This window comes from Vairimorpha necatrix, chromosome 2 (assembly GCF_036630325.1).
Source record: "Vairimorpha necatrix chromosome 2, complete sequence".
Classification (NCBI taxonomy): Eukaryota; Fungi; Microsporidia; family Nosematidae; genus Vairimorpha; species Vairimorpha necatrix.
Genome location: NC_088817.1, coordinates 251,783 through 265,418, shown reverse-complemented (window position 1 = coordinate 265,418; position 13,636 = coordinate 251,783). Strand labels below are relative to the sequence as shown.

General features: G+C 26.8%; 10 protein-coding genes and 1 non-coding gene across 11 annotated transcripts; 5 read left to right on the top strand and 6 right to left on the bottom strand.

The window, feature by feature from the left end:
- Nucleotides 1-109: 109 nt before the first annotated feature.
- On the top strand, nucleotides 110-1,351 carry VNE69_02071 (exodeoxyribonuclease III AP endonuclease; the record flags this gene model as incomplete). Its single annotated transcript, XM_065472617.1, has 1 exon — nucleotides 110-1,351. One exon carries the CDS (start codon nucleotides 110-112, stop codon nucleotides 1,349-1,351), a length of 1,242 nt encoding a protein of 413 aa, XP_065328689.1.
- Nucleotides 1,352-1,434: 83 nt separating this feature from the next.
- On the bottom strand, nucleotides 1,435-2,007 carry VNE69_02070 (putative SP-containing membrane protein; the record flags this gene model as incomplete). Its single annotated transcript, XM_065472616.1, has 1 exon — nucleotides 1,435-2,007. The coding sequence occupies one exon, from the start codon at nucleotides 2,005-2,007 to the stop codon at nucleotides 1,435-1,437; it is 573 nt and encodes a 190-aa protein (XP_065328688.1).
- Nucleotides 2,008-2,341: 334 nt separating this feature from the next.
- VNE69_02069 (2-(3-amino-3-carboxypropyl)histidine synthase subunit) lies at nucleotides 2,342-3,313 on the bottom strand (the record flags this gene model as incomplete). Its single annotated transcript, XM_065472615.1, has 1 exon — nucleotides 2,342-3,313. One exon carries the CDS (start codon nucleotides 3,311-3,313, stop codon nucleotides 2,342-2,344), a length of 972 nt encoding a protein of 323 aa, XP_065328687.1.
- Nucleotides 3,314-5,036: 1,723 nt separating this feature from the next.
- VNE69_02068 (E3 ubiquitin-protein ligase MARCH-like) lies at nucleotides 5,037-5,654 on the bottom strand (the record flags this gene model as incomplete). Its single annotated transcript, XM_065472614.1, has 1 exon — nucleotides 5,037-5,654. The coding sequence occupies one exon, from the start codon at nucleotides 5,652-5,654 to the stop codon at nucleotides 5,037-5,039; it is 618 nt and encodes a 205-aa protein (XP_065328686.1).
- Nucleotides 5,655-5,872: 218 nt separating this feature from the next.
- Nucleotides 5,873-6,664, bottom strand: VNE69_02067 (GPN-Loop GTPase 2; the record flags this gene model as incomplete). The annotated part of the gene is made up of 1 exon (XM_065472613.1): nucleotides 5,873-6,664. One exon carries the CDS (start codon nucleotides 6,662-6,664, stop codon nucleotides 5,873-5,875), a length of 792 nt encoding a protein of 263 aa, XP_065328685.1.
- An 896-nt stretch (nucleotides 6,665-7,560) lies between these two features.
- On the top strand, nucleotides 7,561-8,481 carry VNE69_02066 (putative hexose phosphate translocator; the record flags this gene model as incomplete). Its single annotated transcript, XM_065472612.1, has 1 exon — nucleotides 7,561-8,481. The coding sequence occupies one exon, from the start codon at nucleotides 7,561-7,563 to the stop codon at nucleotides 8,479-8,481; it is 921 nt and encodes a 306-aa protein (XP_065328684.1).
- A 123-nt stretch (nucleotides 8,482-8,604) lies between these two features.
- Nucleotides 8,605-8,676, bottom strand: VNE69_02901. The gene has a single exon. It is a non-coding gene; the product is annotated as a tRNA-Arg (tRNA).
- A 60-nt stretch (nucleotides 8,677-8,736) lies between these two features.
- Nucleotides 8,737-9,348, bottom strand: VNE69_02065 (uncharacterized protein; the record flags this gene model as incomplete). The annotated part of the gene is made up of 1 exon (XM_065472611.1): nucleotides 8,737-9,348. One exon carries the CDS (start codon nucleotides 9,346-9,348, stop codon nucleotides 8,737-8,739), a length of 612 nt encoding a protein of 203 aa, XP_065328683.1.
- Nucleotides 9,349-9,433: 85 nt separating this feature from the next.
- Nucleotides 9,434-10,057, top strand: VNE69_02064 (high mobility group protein; the record flags this gene model as incomplete). The annotated part of the gene is made up of 1 exon (XM_065472610.1): nucleotides 9,434-10,057. One exon carries the CDS (start codon nucleotides 9,434-9,436, stop codon nucleotides 10,055-10,057), a length of 624 nt encoding a protein of 207 aa, XP_065328682.1.
- Nucleotides 10,058-11,963: 1,906 nt separating this feature from the next.
- On the top strand, nucleotides 11,964-12,371 carry VNE69_02063 (histone H2B; the record flags this gene model as incomplete). Its single annotated transcript, XM_065472609.1, has 1 exon — nucleotides 11,964-12,371. One exon carries the CDS (start codon nucleotides 11,964-11,966, stop codon nucleotides 12,369-12,371), a length of 408 nt encoding a protein of 135 aa, XP_065328681.1.
- A 478-nt stretch (nucleotides 12,372-12,849) lies between these two features.
- On the top strand, nucleotides 12,850-13,347 carry VNE69_02062 (thioredoxin-1; the record flags this gene model as incomplete). Its single annotated transcript, XM_065472608.1, has 1 exon — nucleotides 12,850-13,347. The coding sequence occupies one exon, from the start codon at nucleotides 12,850-12,852 to the stop codon at nucleotides 13,345-13,347; it is 498 nt and encodes a 165-aa protein (XP_065328680.1).
- Nucleotides 13,348-13,636: the final 289 nt, after the last annotated feature.

Genomic DNA, 13,636 nt, shown 5'->3' with positions numbered 1-13,636 from the left:
AATTTTTATTTGTATTAATATTGTTTTATTTTATAAAGAAAGTTGATTTAATGTATTTACAAAATTTCATTTATTAACCGTAAATTTATTGTTATTTTGACCCTCTAATATGAAAATAATGTCGTTTAACGTAAATGGTATAAAATCATTTACAAAATTTATCAAAGAAAATTTCGATTTATCATTTAATGATTATTTATTGACTTATCTAAAAGTCGATATTTTATGTCTTCAAGAAACTAAATGTTGTAAAAAAGATATGGAAGATTTCTATACACTTAAAGATTATATAACTCTAAGTAACAATAATACACATAAAAATGGTATCTATGGCGTATGTACAATCATTTCAAAAAAATTATATTGTAGAAAACACAATATAAAAGTTCCATATTCAGAGTACGGAAGATCAATTCTGACTGATCATAAAAATTTTAAAATATTAAATTTGTATTGTCCGTTTTACGATAAAAATGGTACTAAAACAAAAGAATCTGTCATAAAATTTTATAGGGAAATTTACGAATTTATAAAAAAATTTGATGATTTGATAGTTTTAGGCGATTTAAATGCTACTTATAGTTTATATGATCATTATATTTTTTATAATGAATATAAGAAAGTGTATGATAGAAAAATAGATACTCAAATTCACGATATTAAAATTATAGAAAAATTTTCAGAAATTTTTAATAATACAAAATTCAGAGAAAATTTTTTTAAAGTAGCGATAAGAGACGATACAATAAGTGATAATATATTTATAGAAGATAAAAGCAATTTAAATTTTTTATTTGGTAAAAATATTCATATATTCTTTAATTCATATAATTCGCCATATTTAAAATTTCTCTATCAGTCAATTCGTCATTTAAAAAATTTATCGTTCTCTATATCGGAAGATATAGAGAATGAAGATGTAGATTATTCTATAAATATAATTGAGAAATCTTATTCTAGTCAAACTGAACTCCCCTATCTTGTAGAAAGTGCATCTACTTTATCTTTATTATTTTATAGCACATACCAGAGAAAATGGCTCTTAAAATTTATTCTAGAAATGACACATATAGATGCATTTAGAGTATTTGATAGTAGAAATGAAAGATACTCATGTTGGAATACACAACTAAATCTTCGACCTAGGAATTTAGGAAGTCGTATTGATTATATTTTGGTACCTATAAAATTTTTTAATATGATTATTTTTTCAGATGTTATAGAATCAATTTATGGTAGTGATCATTGTCCAGTCTATGTGAATTTAAATATTGAAGTTAGTGATGATAAAGAAAATATTTGTAAAGTAAGAAACAATTTATTGGGTTTTTTAAAAATTAAAAAAACATAAAAATTTTAAAATAGATATAAAACACATTATAGTTTTTTGTAAAATAAATATAAAACACATTATAGTTTTTTTCATATTTTTTTTTATTTTCCTAATAAAGACATGATTTTCTTATACCCTTTGTAGATATACATATCGGGTTTAGTCATGTTTTTAATTACTGCATTTTTTCTTGCTTTCTTTTTCTTTTTACTATTTGACTCATCTTCAATTTCTGATTTTGTTAAAGATAAATATTTGATGAAATTATAGCAGTAAAATACCAAATCAAGACTCAATAACAAGGCCAAAAGCGACGCGGCGATCATATACCTAGAATTAGTATAATTCTTTTTATCATCATACATTAGATATCTATTATTTAAAATTTCGTCGTAAGCAGATTTCTTATTTTTTATTACATCGTAGCAAGCAGTCACGAGATTTTTAAAATCTTTTAGTGGCAAATTTATACGAGGAGGGGTTTCTTTAGCAGTGATAAGTTTTACAAATTTTTTCTGTACAGCACTGGTCGAAGTAAAACTGTAAACACCGAATAAATCGTATATTGTTTTGTACTCCGTGTCTCTATGAAGTCTTTTAATTACTTCAAGTACTGTTTGGTAATCTTTGGAAAAAGCAAATATTTTCAAAATGCAGAAAATAAAACCAAACATTTAGGGGTAGAAAAAATAAGCCCCAAATGAATGAAAGAGAAGATGAAAATTATTTTGACAGTAAAAGTGTAGATGATTTTGTAGATAATGAGATTATTCAATATCAATTTGATTTTGAAATATTAAGAAAATAATAACTCAAATAAATCTAAAATATTTATAAAAATGAATGATTATAGCTATGGTCTATTTTTAAAAAGAAAGGTGTTTACAAAAATAAAGTAAACTTAAAAATAATTTAAGAGGAAATTTCAAAAAGATATAATCAAATTTTAAAGTAAACTTCAAAAATAATTTAATATGAATAAATAGTAAAATATAAAAAATTCTATTCTTAATGCTTATTTTCATTTTCATATGATCCTGCTATTCCTCTTCTTCCTTCATGTATTTCTAAATCTTCTTCTTCCTCATTATGAGAAAATTGAAATCCAAAAAATTCACTTTCTAAAATAAGTTTCCCAGCTCCTTCAAATTTACAAATTTCTTTGTCTTTTGTGTTTTCGTGTTCTACTTCAAATTTGTTTATTTCATATTGCGAATCCCATTTCTTCGTAAGAATATATTGCACATCAATCGGACTCAAAATAGGAAGAGTTACGTCTATTTGATAATTATCAAAAGACGGGCAATCAATTAAAACAAGTGTATCTATTTTCTCTATTGTTATTAATCTTGAATATCTTACATTTCTAAGAAATAATAAATATGCGCATCTACCAGTTTTTTCTAAAACTTCTTTAATTTTTACAGCTAAATCTTTGTAAATTTCGTGGACAAAAATAATCGCGAAAGTTTTGTTATTTTTAGCTATTTCTGATAAATTTATTCTACGAGTCAAGAATTCCATTTTATTTTCCATTTCTAAATTGAAAAATGATTTTACATCTGCTATTCTCGAATAATATCGTAAAAACGATTCATTTTTTGTGACTATTAAAACTTCTTCATCTATTTTGAAGTCTTCTTGTTGATATTTTAAAAAAGAACTATCAAAAATTATATTTTTTTCATTTTTTAATTTATTTTTTTGTTCATCAATTAATTCTTCAGTAATACAAATTCTATTATGAAATTTATGTTCAGGGCATTCTATTCCCATCAGAACTACCATATCCATCTTTTTATGTTTTAATGGGCAGATGATTTCATCTGAACTAATAATAAAAATATTTATATTTGGGCTTAATGAAATTATCTTATCATAGACATCTTGAACCATAGAAGAATATTCTTTTGATACTAAGAGACAAATTTCTTCAACATTTTGTAATTTGACAGTTAACAATTCCCAGTCTAAAAACATATACGAGGGAGAAAAAAAATTAAAAAAATAAGAAATTCTTCATCTGTGTTAAAAAAAATTATCGTTTTTTCTGTATATTCCTTAAGTTCTTTATTTGCTTGAATTATAAATCCATCAATAAGCTTCTCTTATCCTTTTTGATTATCTGGTTTAAGACAAAGTTGAAAAGTTGTCTTAAAAGTGGCAGAATTGGTAAATCTATAAATGCTTCGTAGAAATTAATGTCATGAATCAAGAAGTGCCTCTTAATCAAATTTTTTTATTTTAAAATATTTTTTGAGCAGCTTATGAAACATTAACCTATTAGAAGCTACATGTCAAGATCAAAAATTTAAACTGAGCATAACATTCTCCAAATAGTCTAGATATTACTATTTGATGACGCAAGGAAAGCAAAGCACATTTGGTTATTATATGCCTTAAAAGAGATTTGATTTTTTAGACTTTAAAAAGATCACTAACACTATATTGGAATTTGCAATTCTTTATATGTCTCGTAAAAATATCATTAATTCGTATATATACAAATATATTTTAAATTTATAACTAGTATAAATACATGGTAAGTCTTCTAGATTATTTGCAACTACAAATTTATGGTCTTTTACCCTAAGAATGATTTCTAAAATAATCAGATTATATTTTTTTATTTTACCAATTCTAACTTTTTCATTTTCATTCACATCCTTAACAAAACATGGTCGTATACAAAATGGAATATCAAAAAACTTCTTTATTACATTTTACTTGTCTTCTCTCATATTCAACATTTTTCTAATGAATTATAATTTTTACATAATACACATTATTAGAAGAACTTTTGAATGCTTGATTTTCAGATATAAAAAAAGTAAAATGGCAGTGTGTCAACTGATACATGGCATAATTTACTATATAATGATGAGTTTACACTTAAAAAAAGTCAGGAATATTAATATGAAAATATTTTTAATTTTAAATTTTTTACATTTTTTGTCTCATTACTATGTATTTAAAAAGCGAAAATATGTATATTCACATTATATGATGGAGTTTGTGATTTATTTTTATATATATTTAGTTGTGCGGAGTGAAGAATTATTTAATAACCTTATGTATTTTATAATATTTACTATAATTTCAATAAAAAATAGACAAAACATGATAGTTAAAAAATTAAAATAGTAAAAACGACAATAAAAATTTTTTTAGATGTGATTTTACAATATGATTATATTGAAGTATTACTAATATATAGCTTTAACTCATATATAATTTATTTGGATATAATATTCGGCTTATTAATTACTTTTCACAAGATACGCTTACAGTCTCATCTGGCAGTTCAAGGACTTCTTTCTGAGATTTACTCATTGGGCTCTCGAAGACCCCTTCCTGATCTGTATCAAGCCCATGTCTGGCTGACATAGTTAGGCTTTCTAAAGTCATTTTAAGGACTCTTGATTGTATATATGCTTCCGTTCTGGGTTCTAATCTGAGCACTTTTATATGCGTACGGTGGAAATTAGTTACTATTCCATCCCACGTCATCACATAAGGAATAATTTTCGTCCTGTATTTGTAGAGAGAAGCCACATGATTTTATAACTTTAACTCATATGTTTTATTTATGAACTATATTAATACAAAATTATTTTCAAGTCACAATTAAAATTTTAATTAAAAAGTATAATAGAGCTTAAAAATTTTTTAAAAATTGATTTATTTAATTCTATATTATTTCTCAATTCTGCTTCTCTTTAGTTGATATATAAAGATGTTCTAACCTATTATATAATGTATTGTATATATGCTTAAAGTAGTAAACACATAACCCTATGTATAAAAATTTGTCAATAAAAAAATCTAATTGTGTAATTCTCCAATACGTAAAGACGAAATTAAAAATCGACAGAAAATTACAATAAAAAACTAATTTAAACATTAAAATATAAATAAATAGTGTCGTAATATGTAAAGGAATATTGTAAAACGATACGTGATTAGAATCTAAATAAAATATATCCGACCAGTCACTATCCATTTTTAAATAAGTTTTTTTGATAGAAAATCTTAGCACTAATGATATAAGTAAATGAATAGTAAATAAAATTAATATAGTGAGCGAGAATATGATTAAACTATTGGGATATACTTCATCTTTGATATTGTAATACATTCCGCATTGTAGACATTTTTTTATATTGTAATATTTTGATTTGAATCTCCACATTTTAAGACAGTTGCGGTGAACGTATTTCAATGATCCTTTGCAATTACAAGGCGCAATTAGTTCATTGTTCTTTAATATTGTGTCGTCTAATGAATAGCATATTTTGCATGTTGCTTCTATTTTATTCATTAGCAGATGGAGCTATCAAGTTTTATTTAATTAAAAGACCAATCAATATAAAAAGGAGAAATAGGAGCAAATTAAAAATGAGTAAATCTATAAAAATAATCCTTATTATCACGTTCTTTTCAGTAAAATAATAAATTAAAAAGGAGACAGCTCATAAATTTTGAAGTTAATAAAAATAAAAAATAATTCGTTAATGTCAATATATGTAAATTTTTTATTTATTTGTTATAAGGTTCAAATAACTTATCAGAATCAATATCTTTTAAATATGATTCGTTAGTGTCAAATTCATCAGTAAAGCAGTACCCACTACATTTGTCAATATTTAGTTGAAGAATTAATTTCGAGTTTTTGTCGTTATAATTTAATATTTGGAAATTGTAAACAAAATAATCTTTTAAAAATTCAGTAGCAATTTTTTCAAATTTTTTCTCTGGATTTAAAACATCAAGTACTGTTAAATTACTAATGTCTTCCAAGGAATAATTCATGTCATAATCCAAATATTTGTCACATTTACTTATTACACATAGAAAAGGGACTTCCATACGGTAAATTGAAATATAAGTAAATAAATATGAAGAGATAAGTGCAGTATTAAAAAAGACAAGATCTATTAAATTGACAATGACTACATTTATGTCTTTTTTAGTAAGAAAATTTACTAATGTTGAGAGACTTCCGCCCGCTATAAAAAATTCGACTTGTCCTGGAAGATCGAAGATCAAATAATCTTCATTGCTTTCCAAATGAGTATAATAAAAATCTTCAATGTCCATTACAAAGTCATGAAGGATGTCTTTTGTTGAGCCATTAGGCCCTTTTTGGTTTTTAATTTGATATTCTTTGGTGGTAGTTGAAATATTGTAGTCATATAATCCAGTGTGTATATTTCCTGGATCTAAATTTATTAAAAAAGGCGATCTATGTTTTATGTCTAGAGCTTTCTGCTGCACATAAGTTGATTTTCCACTGCCAGGTGGACCAATGACAATTTCGCAGTAAACCATAGAAGGGGAAAAAATTAAATAAAAAAGCATCTTAAGATGCCAGAGATCTATAAAAAATGATGATTATGCAAGCACATCTCTCATTTTACATCTCCACTTTTCTAAGTATTATACTCCTTGCGGATAAGTCAGTTGTTAAGCTGACTAGAACAGATACTACACTTGATCAAAGCCGATAACTTTGAGAGTGAGGGGGTAAGAAAAATAAAAATTTATACTAAAAAAAAATTTAAACACATTTTGATATCAAGAAATCAAAAATAATATTTATATAAAAAATCGAATTGGTTTCTAAAATAAAACGCTATTTCTCAAGTGCAGATCCTTGGATGTTTTTTCAGACGTCCTCGTTGGCTTATAACAATGACTTTTTTTAGTATCAAGTTCATATCTGGTAGACATATATAGGCTTGTGATGTTAATTTAAGAACAATGTCTTAACTATGCTCCCGTTCGGGCATCTAATGGTAGTTTCTTACTTAGAAACTATTATTTCATAATGACTTTGCAACAACAGACACTAACTAACTTTATATAACAATATAATTGAAAATATTTTTTAATACAACCAAAGTATAACTTTCTCCTTTAAATGAAAAGGAGAAGTATGTAAATCCTATGAACGAATGGAATATTTATTCTAGTAAATTAGTTTTCAATTTGTAAAATTAGAATGAAAAAATCTAGTTTTTTTTAAAAGACGGTTATTCAATATATTGAAACCGACTAATCTTTAACTGAGTTAAATAAAAACTCATTTGATAAAGCAAATATATCAAATATTAATGTTTAAAGTAAATATTTCTATTGAAACATCTTTGTTTGTTCATAACAAGAATGTTTCAACGATAAAAAAATCAATATATTCTAAAATGTATTTTTAAAATAAACAAAACATGAAGAAAACAATACAAATAATTGGTCTTATAACTCTTTATTATTTTACATCACTAGGATTAGGATTCTTTACAAAATATTTCTTATCAAAAACAGCCTACAACTTCAGATTTCCACTTTTTAAAAGTTCAATACAAAACTTGACACATTTCATTTTAAGCTCTGCTATTATAAAAATGAACAAAGACTACGCTAAAGATTCCAAATTTATGTATTACACAATTCCTTGTGCGATAACTGGCGCATTGGATATAGGCCTAAGCTCTTTTTCATTACGAAATGTTTCATTGGCTTTTTATACGATGGTGAAATCTTCAGCACCAGTTTTTATTTTATTATCTGGGATGGTATTCGGTATAGAACAGCCTTCCGTACAGTTTTTTCTTATTATTTTTTCCATTGGTTTAGGAGTCTTCATGACTTCTTTTAAGAATTCGAATTTTGATTTTACCGGTTTCGGAATAATCTCATTCGCGTCTTTTATGGCGGGTTTCCGTTGGGCGTTTATTCAGTACCTCTTAGAAAAGCGCGGTATTAAGAAAGGAGGAATGTATGGGACTATAAGAGATCTCAGTCTTCCTATATCTTTCATATTATGTATCATGTCTTATTATTACGAAGGATTTTACGAAATTATCCAATCAGAATTTTTTAATAATACTAGATCGGCAATGAAAAATTTAGGATTTATAATAGGAATTGGGATATTTTCCTTCTTATTGATATGTTCTGAATTTACATTAGTGTCTAAAACAAGTGTAGTGTTTTTGAGTATAAGTAGTATAATTAAGGAATTAGTAATAATTTTTATATCATTGTTTAGAAAAGAAATAGAGTTAAATGGTGTAAATTATATTGGATTAGGAATAAGTATCCTAGGAATACTGTTTTATAATATCAAAAGACAAAAAATTAGATAGAAAAAAAAACAAATAAATCATATTTTATAATAAATTTTTTTTGTTACAAAAATGAAAACTATATGTTTTTTTAAAAAAAATAAATTATTTCAACTTGTAAAGTGCTTTGTTTTGATTAAAAACCGAACACAAAGGGATTCGAACCCTCAACCTTCGGTTCCGTAGACCGACGCTCTGCCGTTGAGCTATGTGTCCTAAATAAAATAACAAATAAATAATTTATTATAATTTAGAATCACAAAGACCTTTTGATCTTTAATCTATCCATTCTTCTTGACTGTCCCATTCTATGTCTAAATCATTAATATTATCAATAATGTGTCCAGCTTTCCTCATGTCATCAGGCAATCCTTTGTAAAATTTATGTTTTTTCGATCCTAATTTTCTATACATTTTCCTTTCTTTTTCGCTCATATCGTACCATTCTAACAGACAAATATTAAATATCTCGTCTTCTGGCTTACTAAGATCCATGTCTAAGATTGAATATTTAATATATTGAAAAAATCCATTAGATCTAAATTTAAATTTATCTAACATTTTCTCTGCATTAATTTCTTCTATATCTTCTTCACAGTCTTCATAATTCTCAATTAAATAACAAGCAGTCTCGTCAATATATTTTATATAAGATTTATAATATTTTTCATAATTTTTAAAATTTTTATAATTTTTTTTATTTTTGATTATTTTATCTTTTAAAAGCGACTCGATAAAAAATTCTTTAAATTTTTTTATAAGTGGAATTTTATTGCCTTTTTGGTTTAATTTTTTAATAATTTTATTAATTCTAAATCTTTCATGATAAAAAATTGTATCTGGGGCATATGAAGGCTTTCTGGGTTTTTTAATATGATTTTCCTTCATAAGAAATTATAGGGTTTTTTTGTAATTTACTTTTTCCGTTTAACCGCCTTTTTCGCAGCTTTATTATTTTTTGATTTTAGCCCCAATGGCCACAAGAACTGCAGCAAAAGGACTTAAAAAAAAGACTGTAAAAAAGCTTAAAGATAAGAATGCACCAAAAGCGCCTTTAACGCCTTACTTGAGATGGGGTCAGGAGCAAAGTTCGAAAGACCCCTCATTGCAGTCCATGACAATAGGCCAACGAGGGAAGGTACTTGGCGACATGTGGAAATCAGTAAGCGAAGACGAAAAAGAAAGTATTAAAAGCGAATACCAGAAGGAGAAAGAAGCTTATCTTAAGGAATTTGAAGCTTATAAGAAAACTGATAATTACAAGAAATGGCTTAAACAAAAAGACGCCTTGGCCACAGAAGAGAAGTCGGGAGGTAAAAAAAAGAGAACTGCACGGAGCGCCTATAATGTTTATTTTAAAGAACAATATCCAATTCTTTCGGCTCCCAAGGAGGGAGAAGAGAAGCCGCAGATGAAAGACGTGGCTTCTGCTTTAGCCAAACAATGGAAGGCTTACACAGATGAAGAAAGAGCAGCTTATCAAGAAAAAGCTGATAAAATTAACAAAGAGAAGAGAGAAGCAGAGTATAGCAAAAAAGAAGAATCTGATAATGAAGAAGAAGAGGAAGAAGAGGAAGTTAGCGAAGAAGAAGAGTAAATTTTACAATAAAAATACTTTAATATTTTTTATTTTATATGATTAATTAAAATGGCGAATTATTTAATAAATATGGTTAAGTTCTCGACTTACCCCCCCCCCCACCCCTAAAAAAAATAAAAAAAGGGGAAAAAATAAAAAAAAATAAAAAAAGGGGAAAAAATAAAAAAAATAAAAAATTTGACCCATAATGAGAATTAAAGAATTTAGAAAACTCATCTATAAAAAAAATGAGTTAATGCAATTTTTAATTGCAAAAAACATTTTGAGGGTCCCTATGTGCAATAAATGCAATATACCAATGACTCAAAATCGGACCAACACTGAAAACTATCGTTGTTATTCAAGACGTGATGGTAAAAAATGTTCTAACAAAGGAACCATAATGAAACAAAGCGTTTTTAAGAACTCAAAATTGCCTATTGAGGATCTTTTAATATTGCTTTGCGAATGGGTAAAGGGTTCAAGTAATTTGGCCGCCACGTTAGAACTTGATATAGGTAAATGTACGGTATCAAGATGGTTTACGCGTTTTAATAACGCCGTGTACGTCTCTTATTCAACATATATAAACAATCAAACGATTGGCGGCGTCGGTTGTATTGTTGAAATTGATGAAACTTTACTTGTAAAAAGTAAAAACCATGCGGGAAGGGTTCTTCAATATCAAGTATGGGCAGTTGGAGGCGTTGTGAGAGGGGATGCAAATTCTTTTTTCTTTGAGATCGTAGAAAATAGAACAAGAGCTACTCTTGTTGAATTAATTACAAGAAAAATTGCTCCGGGGACCACAATTGTGACAGATTGTTGGCGTGGATATAGTGATATTCAAACAATCTGTGCAGAATATGAGTATCTACATTTGACTGTGAATCACAGCCAAAATTTTGTTGATAATATAACTGGTGCGCATACTCAGACTATAGAGGGAATGTGGTCGGTTATTAAAAGAGAACTAAGAAAAGGCGGAACTAGTCATGGTACTATTATGAATCTTGTAAGAAAGATTTACATTAACAGATTCAAATTAATATATCGTGAAAATCTATTAGATAAAATGTTAGAATTTTTTCAAATAGGTAATTTTAGTATTGTAGCTTATGATATTGTTCCTGAAATAGACTTTACAATTGTGGAATAGTTTTTTTGTTTTTTTTTTTTTTTGGGGGGGGGGGTAAGGGGGGTTAAGTCGAGAATTAAACGTTTTTTTATTTTTTTTTATTTTTTCCCCTTTTTTTATTTTTTTTTATTTTTTCCCCCTTTTTTATTTTTTTTAGGGGTGGGGGGGGGGGGGTAAGTCGAGAACTTAACCATAAATATAATTCTAAATTAAATTATTTTACAAAGAATCTTTATTTCTGGCTACTGATGTTCTCTCGAAGTATTTTTTTGACTTCTTTCTTTTTTATTTGTTTTTCTATAAGGCTAAATTTATTTATTTTTCGACCCCAAAAAATAAAAAGAAAAAAAGATAAAAATCGACTTAAAATTAAATTTAAATACTTTAATTGATTTTCTTGGGTGATTTTAACATCATTGCAATGTTTTTAACCATTTTTTCGTATTGTTTGTTTTGTCAAAAAAAAAAACATCTCATTTTTGACCAATTGACTATCAATAAAAGATCAGCTCGTTTTAAAAACAGCAAATCTCATATTTTTTGAAGCAAAAGCTCATATTTGAGCTTATTATTTATGTTTAAATCCCTTAATTTTTCATGAAATTGTCGTACACATTTTGAAAATTAAATAAAGTTTACAAATATCCTTAGCAAAATTCTTCATGCGTTTTCTGCTTTTTTACTATCATTTTTTTGTCTTTTTGTTTTTTCCCTCCTTTCTCATTGTTTTTCTTGTTGTTTTACCTCCAAAAAATATAAATTTGATTTTTGCCCTACCATCTACAAATGAATAAAGCACCTAAACAGAATACCGGTAAAGCACCAATTAATACTAAGCAAGGAGAAGGAGACAAAAAGAAGAAGAAGAAAATGTCTAACTTATGCTCAGGTATGCAGTTCAAATCAGCTATTAAGAGAATCGCCAAGGATATTAACCCAGATAACTCTGTCTTCCTTACCAGCCAGGCTATTGCCATTTTATGCGCTATTGCTTATGATATTATTTCTAGCTGTGGAGAGGTCGCCTCAGAATTCTCTAAAAAGGTCAGTAAACAAACAGTTGGAGCTGATGAAATTGTAGCTGCGTTCGAAATATTACTTAAAGGAGAATTGAAGAAATTGGCACTTAGAGAAGTTCATACTTGTTTATCTAAACCAAGTGCCTCTAAGCCAATGAAATCTACTAAAGACTGAATAATTAAAATATGTTATAATTCATCATATGTTATTTGTTATTTTTTAATATTAAGTAAAACTTTTTACTCGGTATTTTAATGTTCGATTCATTTTTATAAATTTACTGCGAAATAGGTTTCATTTAGACTTAAAATTGAAATGTAAGTTGAGGTGTGAGAGTCACAATAACCAATAAAAAATGTCTTAATGATGATCAATCCTACAATTTTATGATCAACGCTTTATTTTGATAATCAAAACTAATTAATTATCAAATTCTGAAACAATCTTGATTTCTTACTTCGGCTGTGTTGACGTGTAAAATTTGATTCATGTTGACTTCACTTTATTTCACAACGTAAATAAAATTTAAATTATTTTTAAAATTTATTGTTTTTACTTTCTTTTCAACTAGTTTTTAATTCGCTAAATTAATATCAAAAAACCCGAAACAGTTTCAAATTAAAATATAAAAAAGGTTTTTTCATTGATTAGCATGTTATTCTCCTTAGTTTTTGTGTCTTTTACATTTTCGCAGACTATTGAATCTTGCGATCGTATTAATACTGGTATAGTCTTGTCGATATACTACACAACTTATTGTCGATTTTGTCAAGCATACATGCCAGAGATGGAAAAGATGGCCTATAATGCATCGTTAAAAGGTGTACCTATCACAGTTCAAAGAATTAATTGTGAGGTTTGTAGTTGCGATTTTGACAATATAAAAGGATACCCAACGACCATCTTAAGAGAAAACGGGATCGAGATAGCACGAAAATCTGGGAAAATGGAATGTTCAGAAGTCAGTAATTTCTTACAACAGAATTTGTGTGAAACTAATGGGCACTTGGTAGGTAAAAATAATATTTCGACTCAGCCTGCATTTGTAATGCCATCTAATGTTGTTCAGAATACTCAGTCTTGTAATATTCCAATGATCCAGAATCCTCCCATGGCTAATGTTGGTAATTATATTAAATCATCTTGCTAATTTATAATTATAAACATTTTATTTAAAAAAAATCAAATATAATTTTATATTATATAAGTATACTCGTATTGTATAGACATTATCGACCTAAATCTCTATCTTTTTTTAAATTACATTGTTGTATTATTGCGCTTATATATGCATATATCCTCTTTATAAAACATTTATCGTTTTAAAATTCGTTATATTGTGATTAAACATATCAAAGGCGGTTTTAAATGAAGTTCCTATTTCTAACAACTTTTTTTTATTTTAAAAGTATTTGATATTACGCTTCTAATAATAAATT